Source organism: Zophobas morio, unplaced genomic scaffold, assembly GCF_036711695.1.
Source record: "Zophobas morio isolate AGI-343-1 ecotype UQ-CSIRO unplaced genomic scaffold, CSIRO_AGI_Zmor_V1 ptg000014l, whole genome shotgun sequence".
NCBI classification, from domain to species: Eukaryota; Metazoa; Arthropoda; class Insecta; order Coleoptera; family Tenebrionidae; genus Zophobas; species Zophobas morio.
The window spans coordinates 19,824,351-19,852,133 of NW_026972119.1; the positions used below are offsets into that span (position 1 = coordinate 19,824,351).

Here is a 27,783-nt window from a genome sequence, read left to right on the forward strand (position 1 = left end):
TCCCGTAACAGAAGTCCACGCTTCGGACCGAAATTTCGTTTTTTATTTATGGATTTACATTCGTGATAAGAAAATATTTGTTTTGACCTGTAACATTTGATTGAATTTTTGGAAGCTGAAGAGGGTTCTTGCAGCTGGAAAATGGTACCACAATGGCTTATTTCAACTGATTTAGCTTATCGATAATGTAGGAATAAACAGTTTTGCTGTAATTACTTTGATATATTGATGACATTAAAATAATGTGAGGTGAAAGGAAGACAAATTTGTGGTTATCTTTATTGGTAGGTTTTCAAAACAGCGATATTGAGTACAGATTTTTAAAATCTACAGTTAAAACATTTTTGCCAAAAAACAAAAAACAGTGTAAAAACTTTATTTATAAAAAATGTTTGTAACCCAATTTATATTAAAGTACATTGAACAACTTGTTCCATTATTATGATTAAGGTTTTCTGGATTCTAATATCACAGGTGTACCATGGACCCATATAAATAGCATCTCTTAATGAATCTCTCTGAAAATAGTAAAAACAAACATGGTATGTCAAAAAATGTTTATGATGTTAAAATTTTGGTTAAATAGATTAATTAATAATTAATTAAGTTGTGGTCAAGGTTGTAAAAATTTCGAAATTTTCATAAGGGAAGTGTATTAGTTTTTTTTTTAATTGTAATAATTGCCATTTTTCATTTAGCGATTCTGGTAGGGCGGTAAAAGTTTTCCAAGAAATAATGAGGCAAATAATTTCTACTTGTTGAAATCTACAAAAAATCTCTATTGTCGTAGGTAGTCGTCAAATGTCGAAATTTTCGTATGGAGAATACAGAAAAATCGAGTTTTTGGAAAACTTACCAAAAAAAGCCGCAAGAAATCTAGGTTATAATTTTGATATCCGTAAGAAAATGTCTCTAGTGAAGCTTTGAAAGTTGTCTAAAATTGACAGAATTTTTTTTAGTTTTATATTGAAACTAAAAAAATTTGACAAAAAAAACAAACAAATTCTGAGTTATGGATTTCATCGTGCTGATTCTAAAAACATCGTGCGTTTCTGCTCTCCGGATAAGATTAAACATTTTCCGCTTGATTACCAATTTTTTTAATCCAAAAATTTGAAAAATTTGACTAAAAAAAACAAAAAATTCTGAGTTATAGATTTTGTCGTGGTGATTCCAAAAGCATAACCGGGTAAGGTTTAAAATTTTCGAGTTGAAAATTTTTTTTAATCCAAAAAATTGCAATATTTTTAGTAAGCGATTTTGGAACAGAGGGAGCTATCAAAATAATGCCGAAAGTAACTGGTAAGAAAATGTTTTGGTCAAGTTTCGAAAATTGACCGAAAATTTTATATTTTTATTTTTTTGAAAAATTTTACAGAAGAAACTCAAAAAAATTCTGGCTTTTAGATCTCATCGTGCTGACTCCAAAAACGTTTTATATTCTCTGGGTAAGATTAAAAATTTTCGATTTGAAAATCAGTTTTTTTAAAATATAAAAATTGCAATATTTTATTAAGCGATTCTGGAATAATGGAGGGAATTATCGAAAAAAATGAGGCCAAATGTAACTTCCGGCGTTCGAAATTCGTAAGACAATATTTCTAGTTAAATTCTGAAACTTGTCGAAAATTGGCCGAAATTTTTGTTTGTATTGAAATATTTTGTTTTTGAAAAATTTACCAAAAACCCAAAAAAAGTTCTAAAAGGATAAGATTAAAAATTTTCAGTTTGATAATCATTTTTTTTTTTATTCCAAAAAGTTTAAATATTTTAGTGAGCCATTTTGAAAGAATGGGGGAAGGTTATCGAAAAAATGAGGCCGAAAGTATGTCTTTAGTTAAACCAAAAAAAGTTCTAAAAGGATAAGACTAAAAATTTTCAGTTTGATAATCATTTTTTTTTTATTCCAAAAAGTTGAAATATTTTAGTGAGCCATTTTGAAAGAATGGGGGAAGGTTATCGAAAAAATGAGGCCGAAAGTATGTCTTTAGTTAAATTTCGAAAACTGTGTAAATTTGACCGAAATTTTTATATTGTTGCACTAACACATTTTGTTAATGAAAAATTTCCCGAAAAACAACAAAAATTCGTCGTGCTGCTTCCAAAAACGTAGTGTTAAGTTTTAGAAAATGTGAAAATTGGCCGATTTTCTTGTATTTTTGTATTGAAACATTTTGTTTTTTAAAAATTTAAATTTGCCAAAAAAGAACAACAGAAATTTTGACATGTAGATGTGCTGATTCCAAAAACTTATCCACGGTTATAATTTCGATATTCATGTTATAGGAACAATAATTGCGATAATTTTCTTATATAACTACAACATAACAGTGTTACGTAACACACTGATATATAACTATAATACAACATTGTTTTGTACCGCCATGTAAACTGTGTTATAATTTTGTTGTGTATAAGTTAAATCATCCCCACCATCAATTTACTGACGTGACCTCAAAATTTTGCGCTGTCAATGCTACTTAAATTTGTTACAATAACAAACTTCTGTACTTGTGGTTTATGAATCCACCTTGACTAAAGGGTCGGTCCCCGACATTTCCGTTTTTTTTTTGTCGACAGATCCATAAATAAAAAATTAATGTATTCAGTGTTTTTACAAATACAAACAACGCACTTTGTGCAATGTTTCACTACTGGTAGTTTTTCATGACAGCTATTAGCGAATAAGACCGTTGTAAAATCTGAAATTAAAAACCATTATTTTAAAATCTAAAGCACTGACACGGAATTTACGTACCGTGGTAAAAGTAACCAGAGACAAATCCACAAGTTTTCCAGCAGTAATTGTCACAGGTATTTTTGCACGTTCCATTATCGTTAACAGGGTTCTCTGAGTTTTGACATCGTAAGTGTACCATGGACCCATATAAATAGCATCTCTTAACGAATCGCTCTGAAAATGGCAAATATAAACAGGGTGGCTTAAATTCAATGAAATGGGCATAATTTGACCACATCGGTCAAAAGTCTAAAGCATTTCTGATTGGACAAAATTAATTAATAATAAATTGAAAATTGACACTGTGACTTAGATATTTTTTTATAATCACTTTAAGTTCAAACAAAATTAGCAATGGATTATCGAATCGCAGGTAGAGCAGCATAGTAATATACTCAAAGTTTCGACGGAGATTTTCTGATGATGTCATCAATTTTTCAATGGGAACAAATATATCAATTCCGATAGTGAATTTCCATTCCAGTGGGTGAAAAAATTTGAATTATTATATACTCAGCAATATAAATATTATTTAATTTTTTAATTTTGTGAGGAAAAATAAAGCTGTACTTACTTCTTCGGAAAGAGCAGAACCGTAGTAGCAGTAGAAATATACTTCAACCAGGACAACGATTAGATACATCGCAAACTGTCCAAAGTAAGAATCTATGGAGCTTAGCTAAAAAATTACGGTTTAAAAATTACACAATTAAATATATACTTAATAATACTTTGCTTAGCTGCAGACAAGAAAAACAAAGAACGAAAATTGCACCGGCCATTTGACTGAACAACACCATTGAAAAACAGTCTTCCAATTCCTTAACAAACCTGAAAATTTAAAACAAAAAATAAATAAAATTGTCGTACTTGAGTACCGTATTTGGATACTTTAGAATTTCATCGTGATGAGCAACACACTTCTTGACGCTATCAATCATGACTTCATTTTTTGTCGCGTTAACTTTCATTTGCCGAATATACTCGTCGGCATAATCGGACAGGTTTTGTAAATTATCTTTCAAAACTTTCATCTGACTTGTAACATGAAAGGTAAGACCTGCGATTAAAGGATCAACGACGGCTGTTAAAAGACCAGCAATAAACGGTCCTAGAACGAAAACAAGGAAATTGTAGCAAAAATAAGTATTAAATTCATACCTATACCGATAACCAAATAGGCGACAGAGAAGACGAAGATGTTTGCTTTGGCATCAAAGGGAAGCCACACATCGACCGGAAAATCTCGTCTTCTCCAGAGAAGCGGTTTCGTGCTCCAGCTACCTGCAGCTCCAACAGAGCCGACAAAAAACACCAAGCTGTTTCTTCGACAAATTCTGACGCATTCGTTTATGATAGCTGTGTGATTGTCTCTGGATGTTGCAAACGCAGCACTTTCCGGGTAAAAGATGCAATTTTTCATACGTTGACTGTCAAGAATGAAGGGTAGAAATTTTGTGATGAAGCAAGTGGTTTGTGCTATGAAAGCAGCGTTGTAATTTACTTGATCCAAGTCTAGATCTTCTGCAAGTAGAATGTGGAGAATGCTGATGACAGGCACTAGCACTATAATTAACACGTAGGCGATGTAGCTTTGAATTTTATATGAAAGACTTGGTTTTTTGGGAGGACACAAGTAAAATGTCTCCAGTATGAATAAGTTTAGACCGAAACTTTTTCTGATTATGTTCACCATCGTGTTACTTGTGACGGACTGATGCAGTAATGCAAATGCAAGGCTCATCTTCGATTTTTATGGGAGAAGCGCTATACGTTTTTTCTTGTGTTCCCTATAATTAATTGGAATTCTATGAATTTTAGATCAAAGACTGGAATAACACGGAAGGTTCAGGTCAATACTTAGTTCAAAATGATTATTTCTAATAAAACTTTTATGAGGCTTCTTGACTTATTTACAAGTACAATTATGACATATGCAGAAAAAGGAATATTTAAATGTTACCGCTGACGTCAGTAAAATGTGTTTTAATCGAGAATCAGTGTACAAAATTACACCTCTTAAAGCGACGCCGAAACCAAACGGAAGTTTTATTTTATTCTAACTAGATTGCCTGTTTTCACCTTTTAGTGACGATATTTCTTCATACATTTTTTAAGTAAAATTTCAGGTTTTTCAGATTTCCAGCTTACAAAAATGCCTCTTCTGCATAGTACTTTAACAAGATGAAGAATCCAAGTGCTTGTTTTAATTTTTATCTTTAGTTTCCAATAATATTTTTTTCCGACGTTTCATGACCCCTATAGTTCGGAAAACTAGATCACCCGTTTCTGTCTGCCTGTCTGTGTGGATTTTTATTATAGAAACAATTTTCGAAACTACGGGGCGATTGTTGTCAAAACGCTACCAAAAGTTGGACAATCATCCCCAGCATTAGTCTGATGACATTTGCTTAAAACTGCGCGTCATTAAATATTATTTCATTTTTATAAAATAACACAACACTTGTGCAATGATTCCGGGTTCAGTGTTTATACTATACATGCAAATTTATGGAAAAAAAAATCAAAATTGTGTAAAATTTTATAATTAAAATTTAGAAGCAGAAATCCGAATGGTTCGAAAGTTCTCAAACACCTTAAAGTAATCATAAGCACACTAAATCGTTATAGTATTAAAAATTGGTCCAAAGTTATTTGATTTTGCGAAATTTTATCTTCTCGCAATAACCTCTATGGAGTCAAAACAATATAGAAGGTACTAGTCACAGTGTAATAGAAAAAAGAAGGTTTTACCTTGTTTAAAAGAGACAGTTGGGAGCCCCTAGAAGATTTAATATCCTTAAAAAAATACACTTGGGGCCCCCGAGAAGGTTTTACATTTTTAAAAAAGACATTTGGGTCTTTTGTGAAGATTTTTCATTTTTAAAAAGTACATTTAGGGCCCTCCAGAACGTTGTTATTTTTCGATTTTTCGGTTTTTTAATTTGTCGATTTTCGATATTCCGATTTTCGATTTTTCGATTGTCCAATCTTCGATTTTTCAATTTTCAGTTTTCGATTTTCCACTTTTTGATTTTACGATTTTTCGATTTTTCTGTTCGTCAGTTTTTAGGCATTGCAATTTGTTTACTTTTCGATTTTTCGATGATTTTTTTCCAGTTTTTTGATTTTTGAATTGTCGACTTTTAGAGTTTTCAATGTTATGAATTTTCGAATTTTTCAATTCTCGGTTTTTCAATCTTGCAAATTTTCGATTTTTCAGATTTGTGAATTTCCAGTTTTTCGATCGACCTACGTATTAGATTAATTGAATTTTCGATTTTCGGTTTTTCCATTTTTAGGTTTTTGATTTTCCAGTTTTGTATTTCAGATTTTCTGTTTTTCGCATATCTGATTTATCAAATTTTCGATTTTTCGGCTTTTTGATTTTTCGATATTTGATTTTCGAATTTTCGATTGTTCAGTTTTCCATTTTTCAGCTTTTAGACTTCAATTTTTTACTTTTCGATTTTCAAAATTTTCGAGTTTCAGTTTTCAGATTTTTGATTTTTCGATTTTCTTTTTAAATCTTTGAATTTTTCGGTTTTGATTTTTCGAATTTTTGATTTTTAATTTTTCCATTCTTCGGTTTTTAGACTTCAATTTTCTTTCTTTTAAATTTTTCGATATTCTATTTTCCGCTTTTCAGAATTTTCGATTTTCAGTTTTCAGACTTTCGATGATTAGAATTTTGGATTTTTCAGTTTTATGATTTTTCGATTTTTAGAAAATTTGAGTAGCCGAATTTTCGATTTTTCAATTCATCGATTTTTCCATGTTCAATTTTTCAATTTAAATTTTGCGATTTTCAATTTGTCCATTGTCGATTTTTAGAATTTTCGGTTTTTCAATTTTTCCATTCTGAACTGTTAGACTTCAATTTTGTTACTTTCCGATTTTTTGGTTTTCGATTTTCCAATTTTCAGAATTTTCAAGTTTCTTTATTCAGATTTTCGATTTTCCACTTTTTCGATTTTAGATTTTTCGAATTTTTGTTTTTCCAATTTTTTGCTTTTTCGATTTTTCTGTTCGTTTCAGTTTTTAGGCTTTGCAATTTTTTTTACTTTATATATTTTGATTATTTTAATTTCCGATTTTTTTAATTTTTGTTTTTGATTTTTTTAATTTTCAATATTACAGATTTTTGACTTTTCGATTTTTTGGTTTTTCCGTTTTTCAATTTTCGATTTTTCGATTTTTGAGGTTTGTGAATTTCCACTTTTCGATCGACGTGGGTATTTGATTCATTGAATTTTCGATTTTTTGATTAGCCATTTTTAGATTTTTACGATTTGTATTTTTCGATTTTCTGTTTTTTGCATTAGTGAATTTCAGTTTTTCCGATTTTTGATTTTGCGCATATTTGATGAATCAAATATTGTTGCTTACAAAAACTTCAAAAGATCTACAATATTTCAAAGTATTCAGTTTTGCTATTCTTGATTTCTTCAATAAAATAAATTGAATCAGTCATTAACTTTTTTGAGACACCCTGTATAACCAAATCTAAAAAATATTAATGCAGTGATAAATCACAAGTATAAAACTCATCATATTTTATACATTTAAGATAGGATTTATTCTGCAAAATTTTGAGGTGACGTCATAAATTTTTTAGAGGGGATAAGCAAATATATTTTAATTAAAAATGTATCATGTTTATCATGATTTTAAAACATCTGCAAGATTTCAAAGTATTGGATTTTGCAAATTCAAAATTAAATTGCAAAATATTGTTTTATAATTTTGATTTTTTTTTTCAACACGGAGTGATAAACTACATGTGTAGGACTATGTTACTGTATACAATTTAAAACCCATTTACTATGCATAAATTTGAAAATGAAGTGACGTCATCACATTATTGGTGGGGATGATTAGACAAATTTAATAATTTTGCTACATTTATGAAAAAAATATCAGTTAACAAAAATGGCACGTTTTTATTATTATGCCGGTTACATGTCACTCAACGACAATATCGTTTTTTTTAAGAGTATTTTATTTGAAAAAGTGATGAAATTTTTTATACGGAACAATTGGTCGAAAGATGTTACAAAAGCAAAATAATTCATGTCCGGACCATCATTACTCACGAACGAAAGTGACCATTATTTTATGGGAACAACTACCTGCTAAATCTTCTCCGACAAATTCGAGAGAACTGGTGTGAGCCATAAATATTTCTTACCAAATGTATATATAACTACTGTCCGTCCCGTTATTGTCAATAAAATTTTATAGGGTAAAATGTGAATTTCGTTGTAGTTTGAGCCTACCTACAAATTCTGCCCTTGAAGGATTTGGACCGCCTTCTTCGGTGAGGGCAGGCAAAAACGATCCGCCCATAGGCTCAAAACATTTGCGTGCGACTGTACATTCTTGAAAAATACATCTGGGACCCCTGTGAAGTTTTTGCATGTAAAAGACATTTGGTCCCCCCGTGAAGATTTTACATTTTTAAAAAACACAATTGGGAACCCCGAGAAGGGTTCACATTCTTAAAAAATACACATTTTACAATCTAAAAAAAAACATTTGGCGCCCCCGACAAAGTTTTACATTTTTAAAAATGACAGTGCGCATATTCTCACCTTTTCAAGAAAGTGGAGTAATTTCATTAATAAAAAATTTGTTATGACGTCATAAACATAGATAATATGGAAGCGACATACAGGCTGATTTTGCAAAACCACCCTTATTGACATTGGAGTCCTCAACCGCCAAAGGCAAGCGCGAAATTTAAATAGTCTAAAACATGTTTCACTACAACTCGTCGCCCGAGAACTTGTTTGATCTACAGACCAGAGCGCGTTCAGGCCAATGTCGACTCTAAGCGTTCAGAAGCGATTTGGTTGGTTTGGACTATAATTTCTGAGGGAAATAGTTGTTTGTATAACGACTAAGTGAACATTTTTGGTACATATTTAGATGATTTTACATATTTTGGTTAACTAAGAATTAATTCTTTATTTGTGTTTTATACTAGCAAAACGTCTTAAATTAAGAATATTGTTGTAATCGTAATAACCCAATGAATTTTTTTTCGGAAAAATGTTTTGGAAACACTGTGTTCTATTTTGTATGAATTTTTAAAGGTGTTTTGTGACAATTTTTGTGGTTGTTCTCGATACATTGTATGATATTAACAGTGAGAAAAAAAAAGAAAAATTAAAATAATCGAAAATTCGAAAAATTGAGAAATATAATAATCGAAAAATTGAAACCTTAAAAATCGTAAAATCGAAACATTGAAAACTCGAAAGATCGAAGAAATGAAAATCGAAAATGAAACATCAGAAAATCGAAAAAATGTAAAATTCTAATATCTAAAATTTAAAAACCGAATAACGAAAAATCGAGAAATCGAAACTCCCAAATTTAAAAAATCGGATAACTGAAAAAGCGAAACATCGAAAAACCGAGAAATCGAAAAATCAAAAAATGAAGAAATCGTGGAGTCGAAAAGTTAAAAATTGAACAATTTATAAATTGAGAAATCAAAAAACTTAAAAATTCGAAAAATTGAAAAATTAAGAGATTGAAAGATCAAAAGAACGATAAATTGAAAAGTGATGAAGTCGAAAAACCGAAAATTAGAGAAATCGACAAAAAGTTGAATGTTGAAAAAATGGAAAAGCAGAAAAATCAAAATACGAAAAATTGTTAAACTGGAAAAACTGCGAAACCGAAATAGCCAAAATAAAAAATTGAAAAACTTATAAATCGAAAACCTGCACAATCAAATCTCGATAAATGGGGAATGAAAAATTAACAAATCGAAAAAGTGAAAAACAGAACATCTAAAACCAGGAAGTCGAAAAATCGAAAGATTAAGAAATATTGAAAAATTAAAATATCAAAAAAATAAAATTAAAATATTAAAAATCCAAAAATTGAAAAATCAAAAAAGTAAAATGGTAGACACATCGAAAAATCCAGAAGTCAAACATAGAAAAGCCGAAGAATTGAAATATTGAAAAATCCTAAAACTGAAATATGTATCTAAAAACTGAGAAATCGAAAAATCAAAAAACTAAGTCGAAAAATAGAAACCTTAAAAAATCGATTAATTGAAAAATCGAAAAATTGAGAGTTTATAAAAGTCAAATTTGAAAAATTAAAAAATCGAAAATTTGACAAAATGACAATTGAAAAACAGAAAATCTAAAACCGGGAAGTCGAAAAATCAAAAAATTAAAAAATCGAAACATTTGAAAAATTGAAATATGGAAGAGATGAAATGAAAAATCGAGAAATCGAAAAATCTAATATTTTAAATATTGAAAAATTAAAATACTAAAAAATTGAGAAATCTAAAATTTAAAAATCGAAAAAGTAAAAAGTCGACACATCGAAAAATCCAGAAGTCAAAATTGGAAAAGTCGAAGAACAGAAATATTGAAAAATCCCAAAACTGAAATATCGAAAAACTGAAAAATGAAAGAAAACCTGACGAATCGAAAAACTGAAAAATCCCAAAAGTGAGAATCTAAAGAATCGAAAAATTGAGAACCAAAAAAGTGAAGTCGAAATATCGAAACCTTAAAAAAATTGAAAAATTGAAAAAACAAAAACCTGCAAAATCGTAAGATCGAAAAATTGAATAACAAGTAAACTGAAAAATCCAAAAACTGAAATGTCCAAAAACTGAAAAATTGAAAAATCGAAAAATCAAAAAAATGAAGTTGAAAAATCGAAACTTGAAAAAATTGAAAAATTGAAAAACCAAAAACCCGAAAAATCGATTAATTGAAAAATCGACAAATAAAGAGTTTATAAAAGTCAAAAATTGAAAAATTGAAATATATAAAAATCGTAAAATTGAAGAGACAAACTGAAAACCAAGAATTTAAAAAATTGAGAAATTGTAAAATTCAAAAATTGAATAATAAATAGGAGTAAACTGAAGACTCCCCAAACAAAAATTTCGAAAAACCGAAAGTTGAAATAGCAATAAATTATGGTCGAAACCGGTTAGGATGTGTATCAGATCACGGATCATGGCTTATAAATCAAATCGTTTCCGAACGCTTAGAGTCGACATTGGCCTGAGTGCGTTCTGGTCTGTAGATCAGCGCGGCGTTACATGCCTATGTTCAGACTCAGTTCAGACCGGTGTCGGTGTCGGTGTCGGTGTCGAAGTCGAACTCGAACTCGACATCCTGTTCCGGTGCGCGTCGTATAAGTGTTTTACAATACGAAAAGAAAGGAGTTAAAACTCCAAATGTGGCCATTCGTCAGGATGGACTCGATTACTATACTTTCTTAGCTTACGCTTGGGAAGTAATAATTATATAAACTGTTCACCTTCATTACACCACTAGTGGTGTAATATTTCTATTACGCCACTAGTGGAATAATAGGGTTTATTACTCAACTCAAACAATGCCGAATGAGTCGTGTAATAAGGCCTTTATAAAGCATTTGTAGACAGAAATAATAATTTTATTGTAGAGTCCGGAATTTGAAATTCAAATTTCGCGCTAAAAATATAACAACAAAATGAGAAGCAGAATGTCACCTTTGATATTAACTTTAAACTTGGCAGTGTATCTTGTGAAATACATAAAATCGAAAATTTTTTTCTCGTAATTTGTAATGTTTCGTTTTTAAAATCATACCAATGTTTTGCTCTTTGTTTCATTTAACGTATATTTTTTTTATTAATTTTACTTAATGTTTGAAGCATATTAAGATCATTTTTGTTGCAGCGCGTATGGTTCTTATTCAACTTTCCAAAAATTGTAATTGTGATTCCAAAAAGGTCAGTTGTTTAAACCAAAAGAGCAATTGTTTGAAACAATGAGTCGCTTTCGATGCCACAGTCCTCAGCGAACAAAATTTGGGCAACATCAGTTTATAGGTGATCTTCTAATCTAAAATGGTGTGAACCTTTGCTTAATTCATCAATACGTGTAATTTTGGATCCATTTTTTGTAAATTCGCAGTTCATGTTAACTTTTTTATTAAGTACAAGAATGCTATGATGTCATTTGAACGGGTTCATTATAATCAGGCACATGTTTCGGCTTATAATTTGTCATCATCACTGTAAACCATTTATAAAAATTGGTCAAAGGTTACTTCGACAGAACTTCCCTCACTCTTGAAGTATAGTCCAACAAAACCCGTTTTTTTGAAAAATTATACAAAAAATTTTTTTAAAGCAGATAACAAACGGGATAAAATGTCCTTTAGCACTGGTAATAGCATCGCTCCAACACATTTTCGATTTCATGATTAATTTGAATTAATCCATAATTTAACATCATGTAAATCCTTGAAACTGAAGTTCATCGGTTAATTTCAACAATAGCAGAGGGAATTTCAACTAAAGTTGTCTCTTGTATTCAAATATTTGTTTTATTATTTGATTGTATTTTTAGAAGCTGGAGAGGGTTGTTGCAAGTGGAAAATAGTACCTCAGTACCCATAGTAGGGATAACCAATTTTGCTGTAGATTTTTAAAATCCACAATTAAAATATTTTTGCCAAAAAAACAGCAAACAGTGAAAAACTTTATTTATAAAAAATGTTTGTAATTTTATTTAAATTACATTGAACAGCTTGTTAAGATCTTAAACAAAAGTAGTAATATATATATATTAATTAAAACAAATGGTGTATAAGTGAAATAAATCAGAATCTTACTCTCAAGAGCAAACGCTACGCTTTGGACTCATCCCTTCTGTTAAATTCAGAAACAGTTTTTAAACTTGCCCTCTAAATAAAGAATTTTAAAATTAGTGCATTTATTTTAGCATAAGTGATTCACAAATAAATATATTGCACAGTCTTCCACTACTGGTAGTTTTTCATAACGGCTATCAGCGAATAAGAGCGTTGTAAAATCTGTAATTGAAGAGTTTAGTTTCAAAATCTAAACCATCTAACATCGAATTTACTTACCGTGGTAAAAGTAACCAGAGACAAATCCACAAGTTTTCCAGCGGTAACTATGACAGGAATTTTTGCACGTTCCATTATTATTAACAAGGTTCTCTGAGTTCTAATATCGCAGGTGTACCATGGACCCATATAAATAGCATCTCTTAACGAATCGCTCTGAAAATGGTAAAATAAACACGGTAGTAGCTTAACTCGTCCAAAGCATCACATGTTTGTAAAACAATACGTAGTCTCAAAATAATTAATTTTAAATTGTTTAAGGAAAGGGCTAATTTTGTGTGTTATGAAAATCCATGTACTCACTTCTACCGAAAGACGAGAACCGTAGTAGCAGTAGAAATATACTTCAACTAGAACAACATTTAGATACATCACAAATTGCCCAAAGTACGAATCTATGGAGTCAAGCTAAAAGATTATGCATTTAAAAATATAATTGTTACATAATAATACTTTGCTCAGCTGCAGACAAGAAAAACAAATTACGAAAATTGCGGCCGCCAATTCACTGAACACCACCAATGAAAAGCAATCTTCGAATTCCTTAACAAACCTGAAAATTTTAACCACAAAGTCAAATCAATTGTTTTACTTGCGTACAGAATGTGGCTACTTTAGAATTTCATCGTGATGAACGATGCACTTTTTCAGGGTCTCAGTAACAAGTCCTTGTTTTGTTACATTTTTTGTCCGATTTAGTTTGCCCATTTCTAAAATTTCTTCCTCGGCATAATCGGAAACGTTTTGTAAATTATCTTTCAAAATTTTCATTTGACTTGTTGCATGATAGATGAGACCTGCAATCAAAGGATCCACGCTGGCATTTATCAGACCAGCAAGAAATGGCCCTAAAACAAATATTAACACAAATAAATAATTATTGAAGCACCCACCTATACCGATAATTAAGTAGGCAAAGGAAAATACGAAGATGTTTTCTTTCACGTCAAAAGGCAACCAGACATCGACTGGAAATTCTCGTCTTTTCCAGAAAAGTGGTTTCGTGGTCCAAATAGCTGCAGTCCCAGCAGCACTCACAAAAAACACCAGGCTGTTTCTTCGACAAATTCTTACGCATTCGTTTAGGATTCTCGAATGGTGGTTTCTAGATGTCTCGAGCACAATATTTTCCAAGTAAAAGATGCATTTTTTAATACGTTCACCATCAAGAATAAAGGGTAACATTTTTGTAATAAAACAAGTAGTTTGTGCTAGAAACGCAGCGTTGTAATTTACTCGATCCAAGTCCAGATCTTCTGCAAGAAGAAGGTGGAGAATACTGATAACAGGCACTAGCACTATAATTAATACGTAGGTGGTGTAGCTTCCAAGTTTATATAAGATAGTTTGCTTTTTGGACGGACACAAGCAAAAAGTCTCCAGTGTGAATAAGTTTAGACCGAAACTTTTTCTAATTATGTTCTCCATCGCGGTTCACTTAACTGTTAACTGCACTGAATGAAAATGCAAGGCGCATAGTGGATTTATATATAAGAGGAGCATTATTGGTTTTTTATTGTGTTCCGTATAATTAATAGGAGTTGCATGCATTTTTGATCAAAGGCTAGAATAATACGAAAGCTTCGGTTCAATATTCGCTTCAAAATGATTATTTCTAATAAAAGTTTTATGAGGGTTGTGCACTTTTCCACATCTGCATTTAGTTGGAATCCTTATAATGAAGACTGACGTCATAAAATAAACAAAATTTTATGAATAAAATCGGTGAAGAAGCTTGAAGAGTAAAATAGAGTCCGGCTAATAGTGAACACTGGGTTTCTATTTACTGGAAGCTAGCAATAACCTGCTTGATATTATGACGATCGATTTGGACAAGTAGACCAAATTCAGGTAGGCTTCATCACCAATATAGTCGTGAGTAGTTTTTTAGGGGGCTTCCAATAAGCACCTTTGTTCGCTATTTGACAGGCTCTACTTTACTGACACACTTAGCAGTTTTAATAATTACTTCATTAACAAATGGTCCTATCAAAAGATTGTAATATTTCCTGGAGGTGAAAATCTACCAAAAATCAACTTGGGTAAATTTCGAAAGTGGTCGAAAAAAGGCCGAAATTCTCATAACTGGGGACGGAATATTGAAAACTTTAACTTTTTTAAAAGTTGCCTAAAACTACAAAAAGTTCTGACATACTCGATTGGAAAGTTATTTTTTTTAATACTAAACATTGACATTCTGACAAAAATAAACTAGACTACCAAACTAGACAAACAGACAGACAGACTTTTCCGTCTGTCTGTCTGTTTGTCTGATGTTTGTAGCCATTTTTATTAGACAGGTAAACTCCGAAACCCCTGGACTGATTGTTGTCAAATTTTGTATGTGCATTAGAAATATCATGAATAGGGTTAAATGCTAACCAAAATTTTGCTCATCATCTCCACGAACAATTTGATGACGTCATTTTAAAGAATTCTGTGTTTACTTGATTCAACTGTTATACAACAATATAGTCCTATAAGTATGGTGTGGGAATCCGCTCTGAGTTTTTCCCTAAATCCAAATTTTTGGAAAAACAATGCACGGTACAATAAGATTTTACCATTAGCATAAGTCATCCCGGTCGAACTGTAGTTGTTATGAGTCAGGAATACGGACCGGGAGTTTGTTTCTAAATTTGGGCTTTCCATTTTTTTTCTCTTTTTTTGTCGCACTGTGTATTATCTATATGACGTCATAAATAGGCCCCTCTTTATTTAACAATGTAGAAGCTTCTTGGGGGCATTAAATGTCTTTATCAAGAATGTGAAACCTTCTCAAAGGCGCCAAATATCTTTTTTTTTATGTGAAACCTTTCCCGGAGTTTACAACTGTTTTCTAGCTTCTAGAAGGCACAAAATATAGGAGTCCTAAGTGTATTTTTTTTAAGAATGTGAAACATTCTCGGGGTTCCCAACAGTCTTTTTTAAAAATATAAAGTCTTCACGGGGGGTCCAAATGGCTTTTAAATGTAAAACCTTCACAGGGGCCTCAATTCTAAAAAGGTGAAACCTTCTCTGGAGTCCCAATTGTCATTTTTAAAAATGTAAAACCTTGTCGGGGGCGCCAAATGTTTTGTTTTTAGATTGTGAAATCTTCTCGGGGGTTGAACTGTCTTTTTTAAAAATGCAAAATCTTCTGGAGGACCCTAAATGTATTTTTTAAGAATGTGAAACTTTCTTGAGGTTCCCAACTGACTTTTTTTAAAAATGTGGAGGTCTCTCGGGGCCGCCAAATGTCCTTTTTTTAATGTGAAATCTTCTCGGGTCTCCTAACTGTCACTTTTAAAAAATGTAAAAGCTTCGCGGGAAAGCCTGTTTTTTTAAAATATAAATAAGTAAAATTGTGTATTATCTATATGACGTCATAACAAACTTTTTATTGATGAAATTGTCCCCCTTTCTCGAAAAGGTGATAATAAATAGGCCCCTCTTTATTTAACAATGTAAAAGCTTCTTGGGGGCATCAAATGTCTTTATCAAGAATGTGAAACCTTTTCAAGGGCGCCAAATATCTTTTTTTTTTAATGAGAAACCTTTCCCGGAGTTTACAACTGTTTTTTTTTAGATGTACAACTTTCTCGAGGGACCCAAATGTATTTTTTAAGAAGGTAAAACATTCTCGAGGGTGCCAATTGTCTTTTTTATAAAATGTAGAAGCTTCTAGAAGGCCCAATATATAGGGGTCCTAAGTGTATTTTTTTTAAGAATGTGAAACCTTCTCGAGGTTCCCAACTGTCTTTTTTAAAAATGTAAAGTCTCCACGGGGGGACCAAATGTCTTTTAAATGTAAAACCTTCACAGGGGCCCCAATTCTTAAAAATGTAAAACCTTGTCGGCGCGCCAAATGTTTTTGTTTTAGATTATGAAATCTTCTCGGGGATTCAACTGTCTTTTTTAAAAATGTAAAACCTTCTGGAGGACCCTAAATGTATTTTTTAAGAATGTGAAGCTTTCTTGAGATTCCCAACTGTCTTTTTTAAAAATGTGAAGGTTTCTCGGGGGCGCCAAATGTCCTTTTCTTAATGTGAAATATTCTCGGGGCTCCTAACTGTCTTTTTTAAAAAATGTAAAATTTTCGCTGGGAAGCCTGTTTTTTTAAAATGTAAAACTTTCTAGAAGGCGCGAAATATTTTTTTTAGAATGTAAAACCTTCTCGGGGGTCCCAACTGTCTTTTTCTAAACTGTAAAACCTTCTCGGGGTGCCAAATGTCTTTTTTTTAATGTGAAACCTTCTCGGGGGTCTTAAATTGTCGTTTTTAAAAATATAAAATCTGTTCTGGGGATGCAAATGTCTAATTTTAAGAATGTGTAACCTTCTCGGGGGTCCCAACTTTCACAGAGGCCCCAAATGTTTTTTTTTTTTTTAGATTGTGAAGTCTTCTCGGGGTCCAACTGTCTTTTTTAAAAATGTAAAACCTTCTGGGGAGCCTAAAATGTATTTTTTAAGATTGTGAAGCTTTTCCGGGGTTCCCAACTTTCTTTTTAAAAATGTGAAACTCTCGGGGGCGCCAAATGTGTTTGTTTTTACTGTGGAACCTTCTCGGGGCTCCTAACTGACTTTTTTAAAAATGTAAAACTTTCTAGGAGTCGCCAAATATTTTTTTTAGAATGTGATATTTTCTCGGGGTCTCAACTGTCTTTCCTAAAATGTAAAACCTTCTCGGGGTTGCCAAATGTCTTTTTTTTAATGTGAAACCTTCTCGGTGGTCCTAATTGTCTTTTTTAAAAATATAAAATCTTCTCTGGGGATCCAAATGTCTATTTTTAAAAATGTGAAACCTTCTCGGGGGTCCCAATTGTCTTTTTTTAAATTGTAAAACTTTAACAGGAGCCCCAAACGTTTTTTTTTTAGATTGTAGAATTTTTTCGAGGTCCCAACTGCCTTTTTAAAAAATGTAAATTCTTCTGGTAGGCCCTAAGTGTTTTTTTTTTTTAAATGTGAAACCTTCTCGGGGTTCCCAACTGTCTTTTTTAAAAATGTGAAACCTTCTCGGAGGCGCCAAACGTGTACTTGTACCAATGTGAAACCTTTTCGGGGCTCTCAATTATCTGTTTTAAAAATGTTAAACCTTGTCGGGGGCGGTAAATGTTTTTTTTATAATGTGAAATCTTCTTAGGTGCTAAAATGTCTTTTTAAACATATTAAACCTCCCGGGAGGTCCCAAGTGTATTTTTTCAGAATGTGAAATCTTATTGGGGGACCCAACTGCCTTTTTTAAAAATATAAAACCTTCTCGGGTACCCAATTGTCTTTCTTAAAAATGTAAAACCTTCTCGGGGGCGTCAATTTTTTTTTCTAATGTGAAACCTTCTCGGGGGTCCCAAATGTCTTTTTTTAAATATGTGGAACCTTCTCAAGGGGCCCAAACGTATTTTTTTTAAGAATCTGAAACCTTCTCGGGAGTCCCAAATGTCCTTTTTTAAAGAAAGCGGAACCTTCTCGGGTGTTCCAAGTGTCTTTTTTTAAGAATATTAAATCTTCCCGGGCTTCCCAACTGTCATTTTTTTAGAAGGTTAAACCTTCTTTTCTTTATATAGTACACTGTGACTACTACCTTCTACATTGGTTTTACTTTATAGAGTTTATCACGAAAAAGTAAAATTTCGCAAAATCAAATTTTATAATTTTTTAGAGAAGCAGTATTTGTTGGACTGTACTTCAGAAGCGGGGGAAGTTCTGTCGAAATAACTTTGGACCAATTTTGTACGCTAGTTTTTCATGTAGCGATTCACATAATGTGGTAAGAATTTTCCAAGAAAATGTGTTGAACTTTACAAAAAAATGTCGAAATTTTCGTAACAGGGAGTAACGAGAAACTGAGTTTTTGGAAAAGTTGCCAAAAAATCTCCAAGAAATCAAGCTTATAATTTTGACACTCATGTTATAGTAACAGTTATTGTTATAATTTTCTTACATCACTTTGGTACATAAGAAAACACAACACGGTATATAACCAGTTGATGACGTGACCTCAAAATTTTCACCGTAAATGCTATGTAAATTTGACACAATAACAAAATTCAGAACTATGGTTTCTGAATACACCTTCATTTTATTATTAAATCCTTTAAACAATAAAGCTGTGGTAAAATGGTAGAATTTTTGCTCTACCTCTAAGGATTCAATCACCTAAAATCGCACTAAATCTTCTTAGGGTAAAATGAACTTCTGTCATGTTAGTATTTTTTTTTTATTATTGTATTCATTAAGGCGATTCACTCACGTTTTCACGTTCTAACTACAAATTGAAAATTATGGGTTTATTTATTTTGATGTAAGATATTACAATTTGCATATAAATATTATAATAATGTAAGCCGGGACTATTGGTAATTTTTCATGATAGCGATTAATGAATACGACCTCCTTAGAATCTGCAATAAAAACAAAATTTAAATTGGATTATCTAACATTGCATATACAAGGTGACTGCGAAATACATGCAAAAAAAAAAATGGGGAATAGCTCACAATATGATTATGTCACTGGGTAAAATTCACGGTCCTAAGTAGTAGCAGTGTCTAGAAAAAATTATTTGAAATTCAATGTAAATTGTTGTACGCGCCGCTGGACTGTTTTGTGACCTACATAATTACTACAATGAATGGAACAGAGCGAGTCGGTTAAAGAACCAAAAAAGTTACTTTATCAGGCACTTTTTTAATCGCAACGTGAAAAACACGAAAAGGGCCAGTTAGCATCGAGCGGTCGGTGAAATCGGTTTATGGTGCAGTTTTCCCATGCAGATTGTGTCGATATGGTAATGGGTGCATCAGTGGTACAGCATCTCCGAGATCATGGTACCTTCAACCTCAAACTCACGATCGTGGCCGTGATAGGACAGAAAGAAGAAGTTGGATTTTCACAGCTTGTAGTGCATCCTACATTAAAAGAATACGGCCACATCCATACCATGTTGACAAAGTGCACGGTTTGGAGTCCACTGATTGTTCACGTTGTGTAACTCACTTTTTGTCCGATGGAACTCCACGTAGTCGTCAACAAGTACGATTTCAAGAGACGGTTTTCGATAAATGTGTATCAGTTGGATGAAACAGTTCGTTTGTGGAAATCAACAGTGTCCAGAAATTATCGAAGAGCTTCAACAAGTGAAAGTGACACCCGCTACTCCGGTGTTTTTTTACCTATCAACAAACCTCTTGCGACGCTCTGACGCCTGTATTGCTAGTCAAGGACAACATTTTCAACATTTCTTGTAAAAAGGTAGTAGCATTCTAAGTTGCTCTTATTTCTGTTCCAATAAACAACGTAAAATCGTTGTGACAAGGACCAAACATCCGTCAGAATCAAAATTACCAAAAAACTTTCACACTGACCTTTAACGATGAATGAGTAAATGAATGAACGAATGATAAGCAGCAAAAAGTCGGTTTTACTTTTAATTGAAACTGAAAGTGTTTAGGTCGTTTTTATTCGAACGTTTTTCCAACTCTGTTTACAAGGTGGCTCAGTGCCTTCGTATCGAGGGTGGTTCATGGGGGTTTTGCCCCATTCGATTTTTAATTTCTTTTTTCTATATTTCGGCTCTACTAGGGTGGGGGATGCCGTGGTTAAAATATTTGCACTTATTTCGCAGTCACCCTGTACTTACTGTAGTGAAAGTAGGCAGAGATAAATCGACTAGTTTTCCAGCAGTAATTGTCACAGGTATTTTTGAACGTTCCATTATTGTTAAAAGGGTTCTTTGGGTTCTCACGTCGTAAGTGTACCATGGACCCATGTAAATAGCGTCTATTAGTGACCCGCTCTGAAAATGTGAAATATGAATATAGTGAGTTAAAATTTTTAAAATGATTTTCTCTATTCAAGATATTAAATGTCTAATAAAATTACAGATGCGAGCTGACAAATCAATAACATTTACGGTAAATCTGTATCAAAAGCCAAATACTTAATCTTTGTTACAAAATTACACTGTACTCAACTTGTTCCGAAAGCGTAGCACCATAGTAGCAGTAGAAATATATTTGAGCCAGTATTACTATTAGGATCATTGCAAATTGTCCAAAGTTGGAATCTACCGAATTAAGCTAAAATAATAAATATCAGAAAAAATACACATAGGCATAATTTTAGCACCAGTATACTTTGCTTAGCTGCAGACAAGAAAAACAAATAACGAACATTGTGCCTGCCATTTGACTGAAGAGCACCACCGAAAAACAGTCTTCAAATTCCGTAACAAACCTAAAAGTTTAAAACATCAAAAAATAAAACAATTTTACCTGGATACAAAATTACGCTACTTTAGAATTTCGTCATGATGAGAGATACACTTCTTCACCAATTCGATAATAATTTCTTGTTTCGTAAGATTTTTCATCGAACCTTCGTGCTTTTCCAAAATTGGTTCGTCGGCATAATCGCAAACGTTTTGTAAATTATCCTTTAAAATTTTCATTTGACTCGCTGCATGATAGATGAGACCTGCTATCAGAGGGTCAACGGCCACAGTTAGGAAACCAGCAATAGCTGGACCTAAAACGAAAAGATGCAAGTAAAATAATGTTTATAGACAAAATACAACATAATTATCAAAATTCATACCTATAGCGACAATTAAATAGACGAAAGAGAAGATGAAGATGTTTTCTTTCGCATCGAAGGGAAGCCAGACATCAACTGGAAAGTCTCGCTTTTTCCAGAGAAATGGTTTCGTGCTCCAGCTGGCAGCAGCCCCAACAGAGACGACAAACACCACAGAACTAATTCTTTTACAGACTTTGACGCATTCGTTTACGATAGTTGTGTGATAATTTCTGGATGTCTCAAACGCGACATTTTCCATATAATAAATGCAATTTTTCATACGCTGACCGTCCAGAATAAAGGGTAAAAATTTCGTAATGGAACACGTGGCTTGAGCCACAAAAGCACTGTTATAATTTACTCGGTCCATATCCAGGTTTTCGGCCAGAAGAAGGTGGAGAATACTGATAACAGGCACTATCACTACAATTAACACGTAGGCGATGTAACTTTGGAGTTTGTATGAAAGGGTTTGTTTTTTGGGTGGACACATGTAAAATGTCTCCAAAATGAATAAATTTAAACGGAAACTTGCTTGAATTATGTTTGCCATCGCGTTACTTTTAACGGTTCAATGCACTGAATGCAAATGCAAGGCTCATCTTCGATTTATATGAGAGAAAAGTATAAAATTTTTCTTTGTTTCGCTTATAATTAATAGGAATTGTATGAATTTTAGATCAAAGAGTGGAATAACACGAAAGCTTCAGTTCAGTATTCACTTCAAAATGATTATTTCTTATAATAATTTTATGAAGCTACTCGACTGACTAACGCTTAGCTTTAGTTCTAATGTAAATATGTAATCAACTTTCTTTGAACAGTAACAGCTGACGTTTTAAAAAAGAGGTTTGAAAATTTTCCGCAGATCTATAAATGTTGGCTCAAGTATATTAATGTTAATAAAATTACAATAATCAAATTAGCAAAATAAAAAAATAAAAGCGACAAAGCTTAAATACGATCACAACGGAATAATATTGCGAAAATATCACATTTTACACTCAGCTATTTCAGCTATTATTATATTTAGTAAGTGGAAAAGCTCTACCAAACAAATTAGAGGTTTTATTTTTTAACTTCTGTAAAATTAAATAAAATAAAGTGTGGATTACTAAATTACAGTAAAGAAACAAGTTACACGGGTTTTTCTTGATTTTCTTCGTTAATTTTTTGTTAACTTTGTACAAGGAGTTTATAAAACAAAGTCGGCGTGTTGATAAATTGATAACTCACAATAATTTTGTACATGTTATTTATGCAGCAAAATTTTGAGATGACGTCATGAAGTTTGTATAGGAGATACACAAATAAATTTTGAGTAACGATTTAACATGTCTTTAATAAACGGTCGATTTGTAGATTTTAAGAAAATTGTACAACGTTTTAGGGAAATTTTTATCCTTTTATAGACATTTGAATGTTTAACGTTAAAATAATGACGCACGAACAAATTTTAATTATAGAGAAATATTTTTTTAATTTAAATAGGATCTAGTTGGTAAAATTTTGAGATTACGTCATCAAATTATTGGTGGGAACAATCAGATACATTTTAGTTATTTTAGTTTTGACATCTGTGCAAGTTTGTTAATAATTTCGGAAAGATATTTTGGAACCAAGACAATTGAGAGCATGAAAAATAGTTAAAATGTCGCCAAAAAGTCTTAAAAACCTTTCTCATTTCCTTATTTTAACGACGTTCCCAGATAATTTTCCATTTCTAGATCAGCAAGGTTTTGGGTGATGAAACAGTAATAAAAACAAATTACAAATGAGGTAAAAAACATACAGAAATCTAATTGGGAATATGAAAAAGAGTTAAAAAAAATACAAAATTATTTTTTAGTCCCTGAAATACTCCAAAAAATACCTTGCAAGTCCTATGAATCATAGAAAAATTACGAATATGAAAAACTATTCAAAAACAACCGAAGGAAAAGCAAAAGACCTTTAATAATGCCTTCTTTTTTTAGACACTCTAAAGTGTCACGTTATATCTGAACTATGGTAAATGGAAATGGTGGTAAAAGATTCAAATTTTCCGACAACTCAAAATGATAATTTATTTTAGATCAGGACAAAAAAGTCGTTAAAATTCCAGAAAAAAGAGGCAAAAACCTAAAAAATTTCTTCATTTTAAGAAAACCCTCAAAACTTTTCTCTGGACGCATGCACCTTACTTTATTTCCCCACCAAATGTTGTAACACAGATTTTAGAAAAAACTTTAGTGTATGCAAGTTCTTGTTAAAGAAAACCTTATGCATTAGTAACCGATTCTATCTAGATTATAGATGTTTGCACTTATGCAACAATTTTTTTTTAATCTACCTATTTCAGAGAAGAGTGTTCGGATGAGACGTAGCACAATTAAACAGGTTAAACTATTTTATGACTTTCGACTTTAATTGTGCTAGTAGTTGATAAGATAAGATGCATTTCGTCATTTTTGGCCATTTTTCAACTATCTTGGAAAATTAGTTGACATATTCTTGTAGTTTTCGATATCCAGAAATCATTTTCGATTTTGTTTCTTCGGAAATTCTCACCGTTTTTCTAAAATCGCTAATTGAAATGGAGCAATTTTTACAGTTTCGTCAAAATAGCTCGGTACAAAAATTTTGCAGATAAAAAAAAATATTATAATTTTTGTGTCACAAAGTTCAATTGTTTTAAGATTGTACTTTGTAGTTTTTATATGCTTAAAATTTGTTTATTTGGGACAATAGAGAAGTCAGGACAAGTCAGGTCTCGTTAGGCGAAGTCAACTCAGGTTACTTTTTTTTTACTTTTTTCATATCCTAGATTATATTAGTTTTCACTCTCACTCGACAGAAGAACATAATTAGCCCCGCCCACCCACCCTGTCTCCTCTTCAGTGATTGATTTGACCCGATCTGAATGAAATGAATGATCTTATATTGAATATAAATAAAATTATTCGTTAGAATGAGAACAGGGTGGGTGGGCGGGCTAGTACTTGTTAAGATAATGCTAATTTTGGAAAATGACATACTTACCAAGAAAACAGAGGGCGGGTGGGCGGGGCTAGTAGTTGATAAGATGAGACTAATTTTGGCACTTTTGAAATTTGTAATATGAAATATTGGCGTCTTGTATCCGAACTGAATTCTCAGATTATGTTGTACATTCTGTTTTACCATAACAGCTATGTAACTTCTTGTTAAAGAAAATCTTATTCATTAATAACCGATTCTATCTAGATTATAGATGCATATGTTTTTACATATGCAACAATATATTATTAAATATCTACCTATTTCAATAAAGAAGAGTGTTCGGATGAGAAGACATACCACAATTAAACAGGTTAAACTATTTTATGACTTTCGACCTTAATTGTGCTAGTATTTGATCAGATAAGATGACTTTCGTCATATTTGACCATTACTATTTTCGAAAATTAGTTGAAGATATTTTCTTGCAAATTTCGATATCCAGAAGTTATTTTCGAGTTCGTTTCTTCGGAAATTCTTGCCGTTTTTCCAAAATCACTAATTGAAATGCAGCAATATTTATAGTTTCTTCAAAATAGTTCGATGCAAAAATTTTTCAGATAAAAAAAATTATTATAATTTTTTTTCACAAAGTTCAATTGTTTTAAGGATGTACTTTGTACTTTTGATATGTATAAAATTTGTTTATTTGAGACAATAGAGAAGTCAGGACAAGTCAGGCGCGGATCCAGGGGGGCGGCAATGGGTGCAATTGCCCCCCCCTGACACACGACCGAGGTACTTTATTTTGACCAATTTCAAAATTTTGAAATCATATTTATTTTGTAAATACAGTACAACCTCTATAATCCGATCTCACGATTGTCTCAGCATCCAGTAATCCGAACAGAGGCTATTTGAAGTCGATGCCTCTTTAATCCGAACTGAACTTGAAAACATGCATCTACTTCTAAAAATGACGCAAGATCTTTCTGTATATATGTTGTATGGAATATTTTGAAATTTTTAAAAATTGCGATATTTCAAAGCACTGAATTAATTAACTAATTCTGGAAAAACGGATGAAGTTATCAGAGACCCGAAAGCTACAAGAGAAAGTATTTGGTTAAACTTCGAAAATCGTCGAAAATGGGTCGAAATTTGCATTTGAAAAATTTCATTTTTGAAAAAATTTCCTAAAAATTCTGAAAAAATTCAGGGATATATATCCCGACGTGCTGATTCCAAAAATATACCATGTTTATAGTAACGGAGCAATATTTTCGGAAAATTCGCTGTGAAATTCAAGTTTTTCGAAATTTTTAAAAATTGCGATATTTCAACTGGACGATTCTGGAAAAATCGTTTAAGTTATCGAAGAAATGAAGCCAGAAGTGACTTCTGAGGTTCAAAATCTACAAGAAAATATATTTAGTTAAATTTCGAAAATCGTCGAGAATGGGTCCAAATTTGCATAATGGAAGTGATACGAATACATAATGGAAAATTTCATTTTTGAAAAATTCATCTAAAAATTCTGAAAAATTTCAGGGTATATATCCCGGGGTGTTTATTCCAAAAAGGTAGCGTGTTTATGGTCACGAAGTAATATTTTTTTTAGAATGTATCTATTATCCATTGTTGCTTAAGAATTCTTTAATTTTTGTTTAATAAAATTTAGGTTTAATTCTTGAAGTTTGTTTTCAGTTGTGTATGAAGTTGTTATTCAATTCCCTTTCAGATTTTTGGGAAAATTGCTGATCCGAACAAATCGTTAATCCAAACACACCTTTTTCCCAATTAATTAGGATTATTGAAGTTCTACTGTACACTATACGTGTAATGAAAAGAATCAAGTGTCACCCATGTTATGTGAAAAAGAGTATACTAGCTAAACTTTTATAAATTTTTTTGTTTAGAACGAATTTCTGGTAGATAGGTAGAATCGCGCAAAAATTGCCCCCCCCCCCTAAATAAAATCCTGTATCCGCGCCTGGGACAAGTCAGGTCACGTTAGTCCAAGTCAGGTCAGGTCGCCTTTTTTATTTTTTCACATCCTAAATTCTATTAGTTTCCACTTCCACTCGACAGAAGAACATAATGAGCCCCGCCCACCCACCCTGTCTCTTTTTCAATGATTGATTTTGTCCGATCTGAATGAAATGAATGATCTTATATTGAATAGAAATAAAATTATTCGTTAAAATGACCAGAGGGTGGGTGGGTGGGGCTAGTACTTGCTAAGATAAGGCTAATTTTGGAAAATGACATACCTACCAAGAAAACAGAGGGCGGGTGGGTGGGGGTAATACGTGCTAAGAGAAGACTGAATTTGGCAGATGAAATATCCTCTAACAAAATAGAGGGTGGGTGGGCGGGGCTAGTATTTGATAAGATGAGACTGATTTTGCCACTTTTGACATTTGTAATATGTAATATTGGCGTCTTGTATTCGAACTGAATTCTTAGATTCTGTTGTACATTCTGTTTTACAATAACAGCTATGCCACTTCCTGTTAAAGAAAACCTTATGCATTAGTAACCGATTCTATTTAGATTATAGGTGCACATGTTTTCACATATGCAACAATATATTATTAAATAGCTACCTATTTCAATAAAGAAGAGTGTTCGGATGAGAAGACGCAGCACAATTAAACAGGTTAAACTATTTTATGCCTTTCGACCTTAATTGTGCTAGTAATTGATAAGAAAAGATGCCTTTCGTCATTTTTAACCATTTTTCAACTATTTTCGAAAATTAGTTGACACTTTCTTCTAGATTTCGATATCCAGAAGTCATTTTCGACTTCATTTCTTCGGAAATTCCTACCGTTTTGTCAAAATCAGCAATTTTTACAGTTTCGTCAAAATAGCTAGGTGCAAAAATTTTGCAGATAAAAAAATTATTATAATTTTTTTTCACAAAGTTCAATTGTTTTAAGAATGTACTTTCTAGTAGGTCAGGTCGCTTTTTTTATTTTTTCACATCGTAGATTCTATTAGCTTCCACTCCCACTCGACTGAAGAACATAATTAGCCCCGCCCACCCACCCTGTCTCCTCTTCAGTGATTGATTTTTTCCGATCTCAATGAAATTAATGATTTTATATTGAATAGAAATAAAATTATTCGTTAGAATGAGAAGAGGGTGGGTGGGTGGGGCTAGTACTTGCTAAGATAAGACTAACAATCATTGACAAATCGTATACGGGGCTCAAAATGACAAACAAGTCCCTTATTTAGAAATCCCAATGAATTTTCAGCTCTAAATCAGATCAATTACGACTATAACAAAACAGTTGGAAAATCACCTAATAGTTCCCACTTCTGAAATACTAAAAAAATACCTTGTAACTTATGGACCATAAAAAATTAAACGTATGAAAAATTGTTGAAAAATCACAAAAAATAAACTAAAATACTTCCAAATTCCCTCATTTTTGGGCACTTGAAATTGATATTTTATTTCTGGACTATGGTAAATGGGCATATGAAAATGGTGAAAAAAGATTTAAACAAACATTATTTTCTGACAGCTACTTTTTCGACCAAGACAACTCAAGACAATATTTTTAATATGCATCTGAATTGTCGCTTATCGCCTTGTAGCTTCAAA

General features: G+C 32.0%; 5 protein-coding genes across 5 annotated transcripts in view; all 5 read right to left on the minus strand.

The window, feature by feature from the left end:
* Positions 1–2,020, minus strand: part of LOC135128611 (adenosine 5'-monophosphoramidase HINT2-like) — a 60,773-nt gene extending 58,753 nt beyond the window's left edge. Inside the window, exon 1 of the mRNA XM_064055533.1 lies at positions 2,009–2,020. The gene's annotated coding sequence lies outside the window, so the exon portion shown is untranslated. The remainder of the gene's footprint in view (positions 1–2,008) is intronic.
* A 631-nt stretch (positions 2,021–2,651) lies between these two features.
* LOC135128568 (odorant receptor 45b-like) lies at positions 2,652–3,501 on the minus strand. The gene is made up of 4 exons (XM_064055456.1): positions 3,472–3,501; positions 3,315–3,419; positions 2,759–2,914; positions 2,652–2,702 (listed from the first exon to the last, which is right to left on the minus strand). The coding sequence occupies exons 2-4, from the start codon at positions 3,381–3,383 to the stop codon at positions 2,652–2,654; spliced, it is 276 nt and encodes a 91-aa protein (XP_063911526.1). The 5' UTR covers positions 3,384–3,419; positions 3,472–3,501.
* A 61-nt stretch (positions 3,502–3,562) lies between these two features.
* On the minus strand, positions 3,563–4,436 carry LOC135128866 (uncharacterized). Its single transcript, XM_064055943.1, has 3 exons — positions 3,902–4,436; positions 3,619–3,851; positions 3,563–3,571 (listed from the first exon to the last, which is right to left on the minus strand). The coding sequence occupies exons 1-3, from the start codon at positions 4,434–4,436 to the stop codon at positions 3,563–3,565; spliced, it is 777 nt and encodes a 258-aa protein (XP_063912013.1).
* A 6,409-nt stretch (positions 4,437–10,845) lies between these two features.
* On the minus strand, positions 10,846–13,837 carry LOC135128867 (odorant receptor 94a-like). Its single transcript, XM_064055944.1, has 6 exons — positions 13,546–13,837; positions 13,266–13,500; positions 13,106–13,205; positions 12,956–13,060; positions 12,638–12,808; positions 10,846–10,905 (listed from the first exon to the last, which is right to left on the minus strand). Exons 1-6 carry the CDS (start codon positions 13,835–13,837, stop codon positions 10,846–10,848), a joined length of 963 nt encoding a protein of 320 aa, XP_063912014.1.
* A 5,083-nt stretch (positions 13,838–18,920) lies between these two features.
* Positions 18,921–21,027, minus strand: LOC135129035 (odorant receptor 45b-like). Its single transcript, XM_064056118.1, has 5 exons — positions 20,924–21,027; positions 20,765–20,864; positions 20,603–20,707; positions 20,269–20,424; positions 18,921–19,030 (listed from the first exon to the last, which is right to left on the minus strand). Exons 1-5 carry the CDS (start codon positions 20,998–21,000, stop codon positions 18,980–18,982), a joined length of 489 nt encoding a protein of 162 aa, XP_063912188.1. The 5' UTR covers positions 21,001–21,027; the 3' UTR covers positions 18,921–18,979.
* Between the last annotated feature and the right edge of the window lie 6,756 nt (positions 21,028–27,783).

What these genes read in the sequence shown, in the direction of transcription:
- LOC135129035 (XM_064056118.1), bottom strand. Translation starts at nt 21,000, where the DNA reads ATGAAAAATCTTACGAAACAAGAAATTATTATCGAATTGGTGAAGAAG. An exon ending in GTGCTACGCTTTCGGAACAA is followed by an intron (nt 20,425 to 20,602) that starts GTTGAGTACAGT and finishes TCACATTTTCAG; the next exon opens with AGCGGGTCACTAATAGACGC. An exon ending in CTCTGCCTACTTTCACTACA is followed by an intron (nt 19,031 to 20,268) that starts GTAAGTACAGGG and finishes TTTTTATTGCAG; the next exon opens with ATTCTAAGGAGGTCGTATTC.
- LOC135128866 (XM_064055943.1), bottom strand. Translation starts at nt 4,436, where the DNA reads ATGGTGAACATAATCAGAAAAAGTTTCGGTCTAAACTTATTCATACTG. An exon ending in CTATTTGGTTATCGGTATAG is followed by an intron (nt 3,852 to 3,901) that starts GTATGAATTTAA and finishes TTTTCGTTCTAG; the next exon opens with GACCGTTTATTGCTGGTCTT.
- LOC135128568 (XM_064055456.1), bottom strand. Translation starts at nt 3,383, where the DNA reads ATGTATCTAATCGTTGTCCTGGTTGAAGTATATTTCTACTGCTACTAC. An exon ending in GTTCTGCTCTTTCCGAAGAA is followed by an intron (nt 2,915 to 3,314) that starts GTAAGTACAGCT and finishes TGCCATTTTCAG; the next exon opens with AGCGATTCGTTAAGAGATGC. An exon ending in CTCTGGTTACTTTTACCACG is followed by an intron (nt 2,703 to 2,758) that starts GTACGTAAATTC and finishes TTTTAATTTCAG; the next exon opens with ATTTTACAACGGTCTTATTC.
- LOC135128867 (XM_064055944.1), bottom strand. Translation starts at nt 13,837, where the DNA reads ATGTTACCCTTTATTCTTGATGGTGAACGTATTAAAAAATGCATCTTT. An exon ending in CATCACGATGAAATTCTAAA is followed by an intron (nt 13,206 to 13,265) that starts GTAGCCACATTC and finishes TAAAATTTTCAG; the next exon opens with GTTTGTTAAGGAATTCGAAG. An exon ending in CCACGGTAAGTAAATTCGAT is followed by an intron (nt 10,906 to 12,637) that starts GTTAGATGGTTT and finishes GCACCGGAACAG; the next exon opens with GATGTCGAGTTCGAGTTCGA.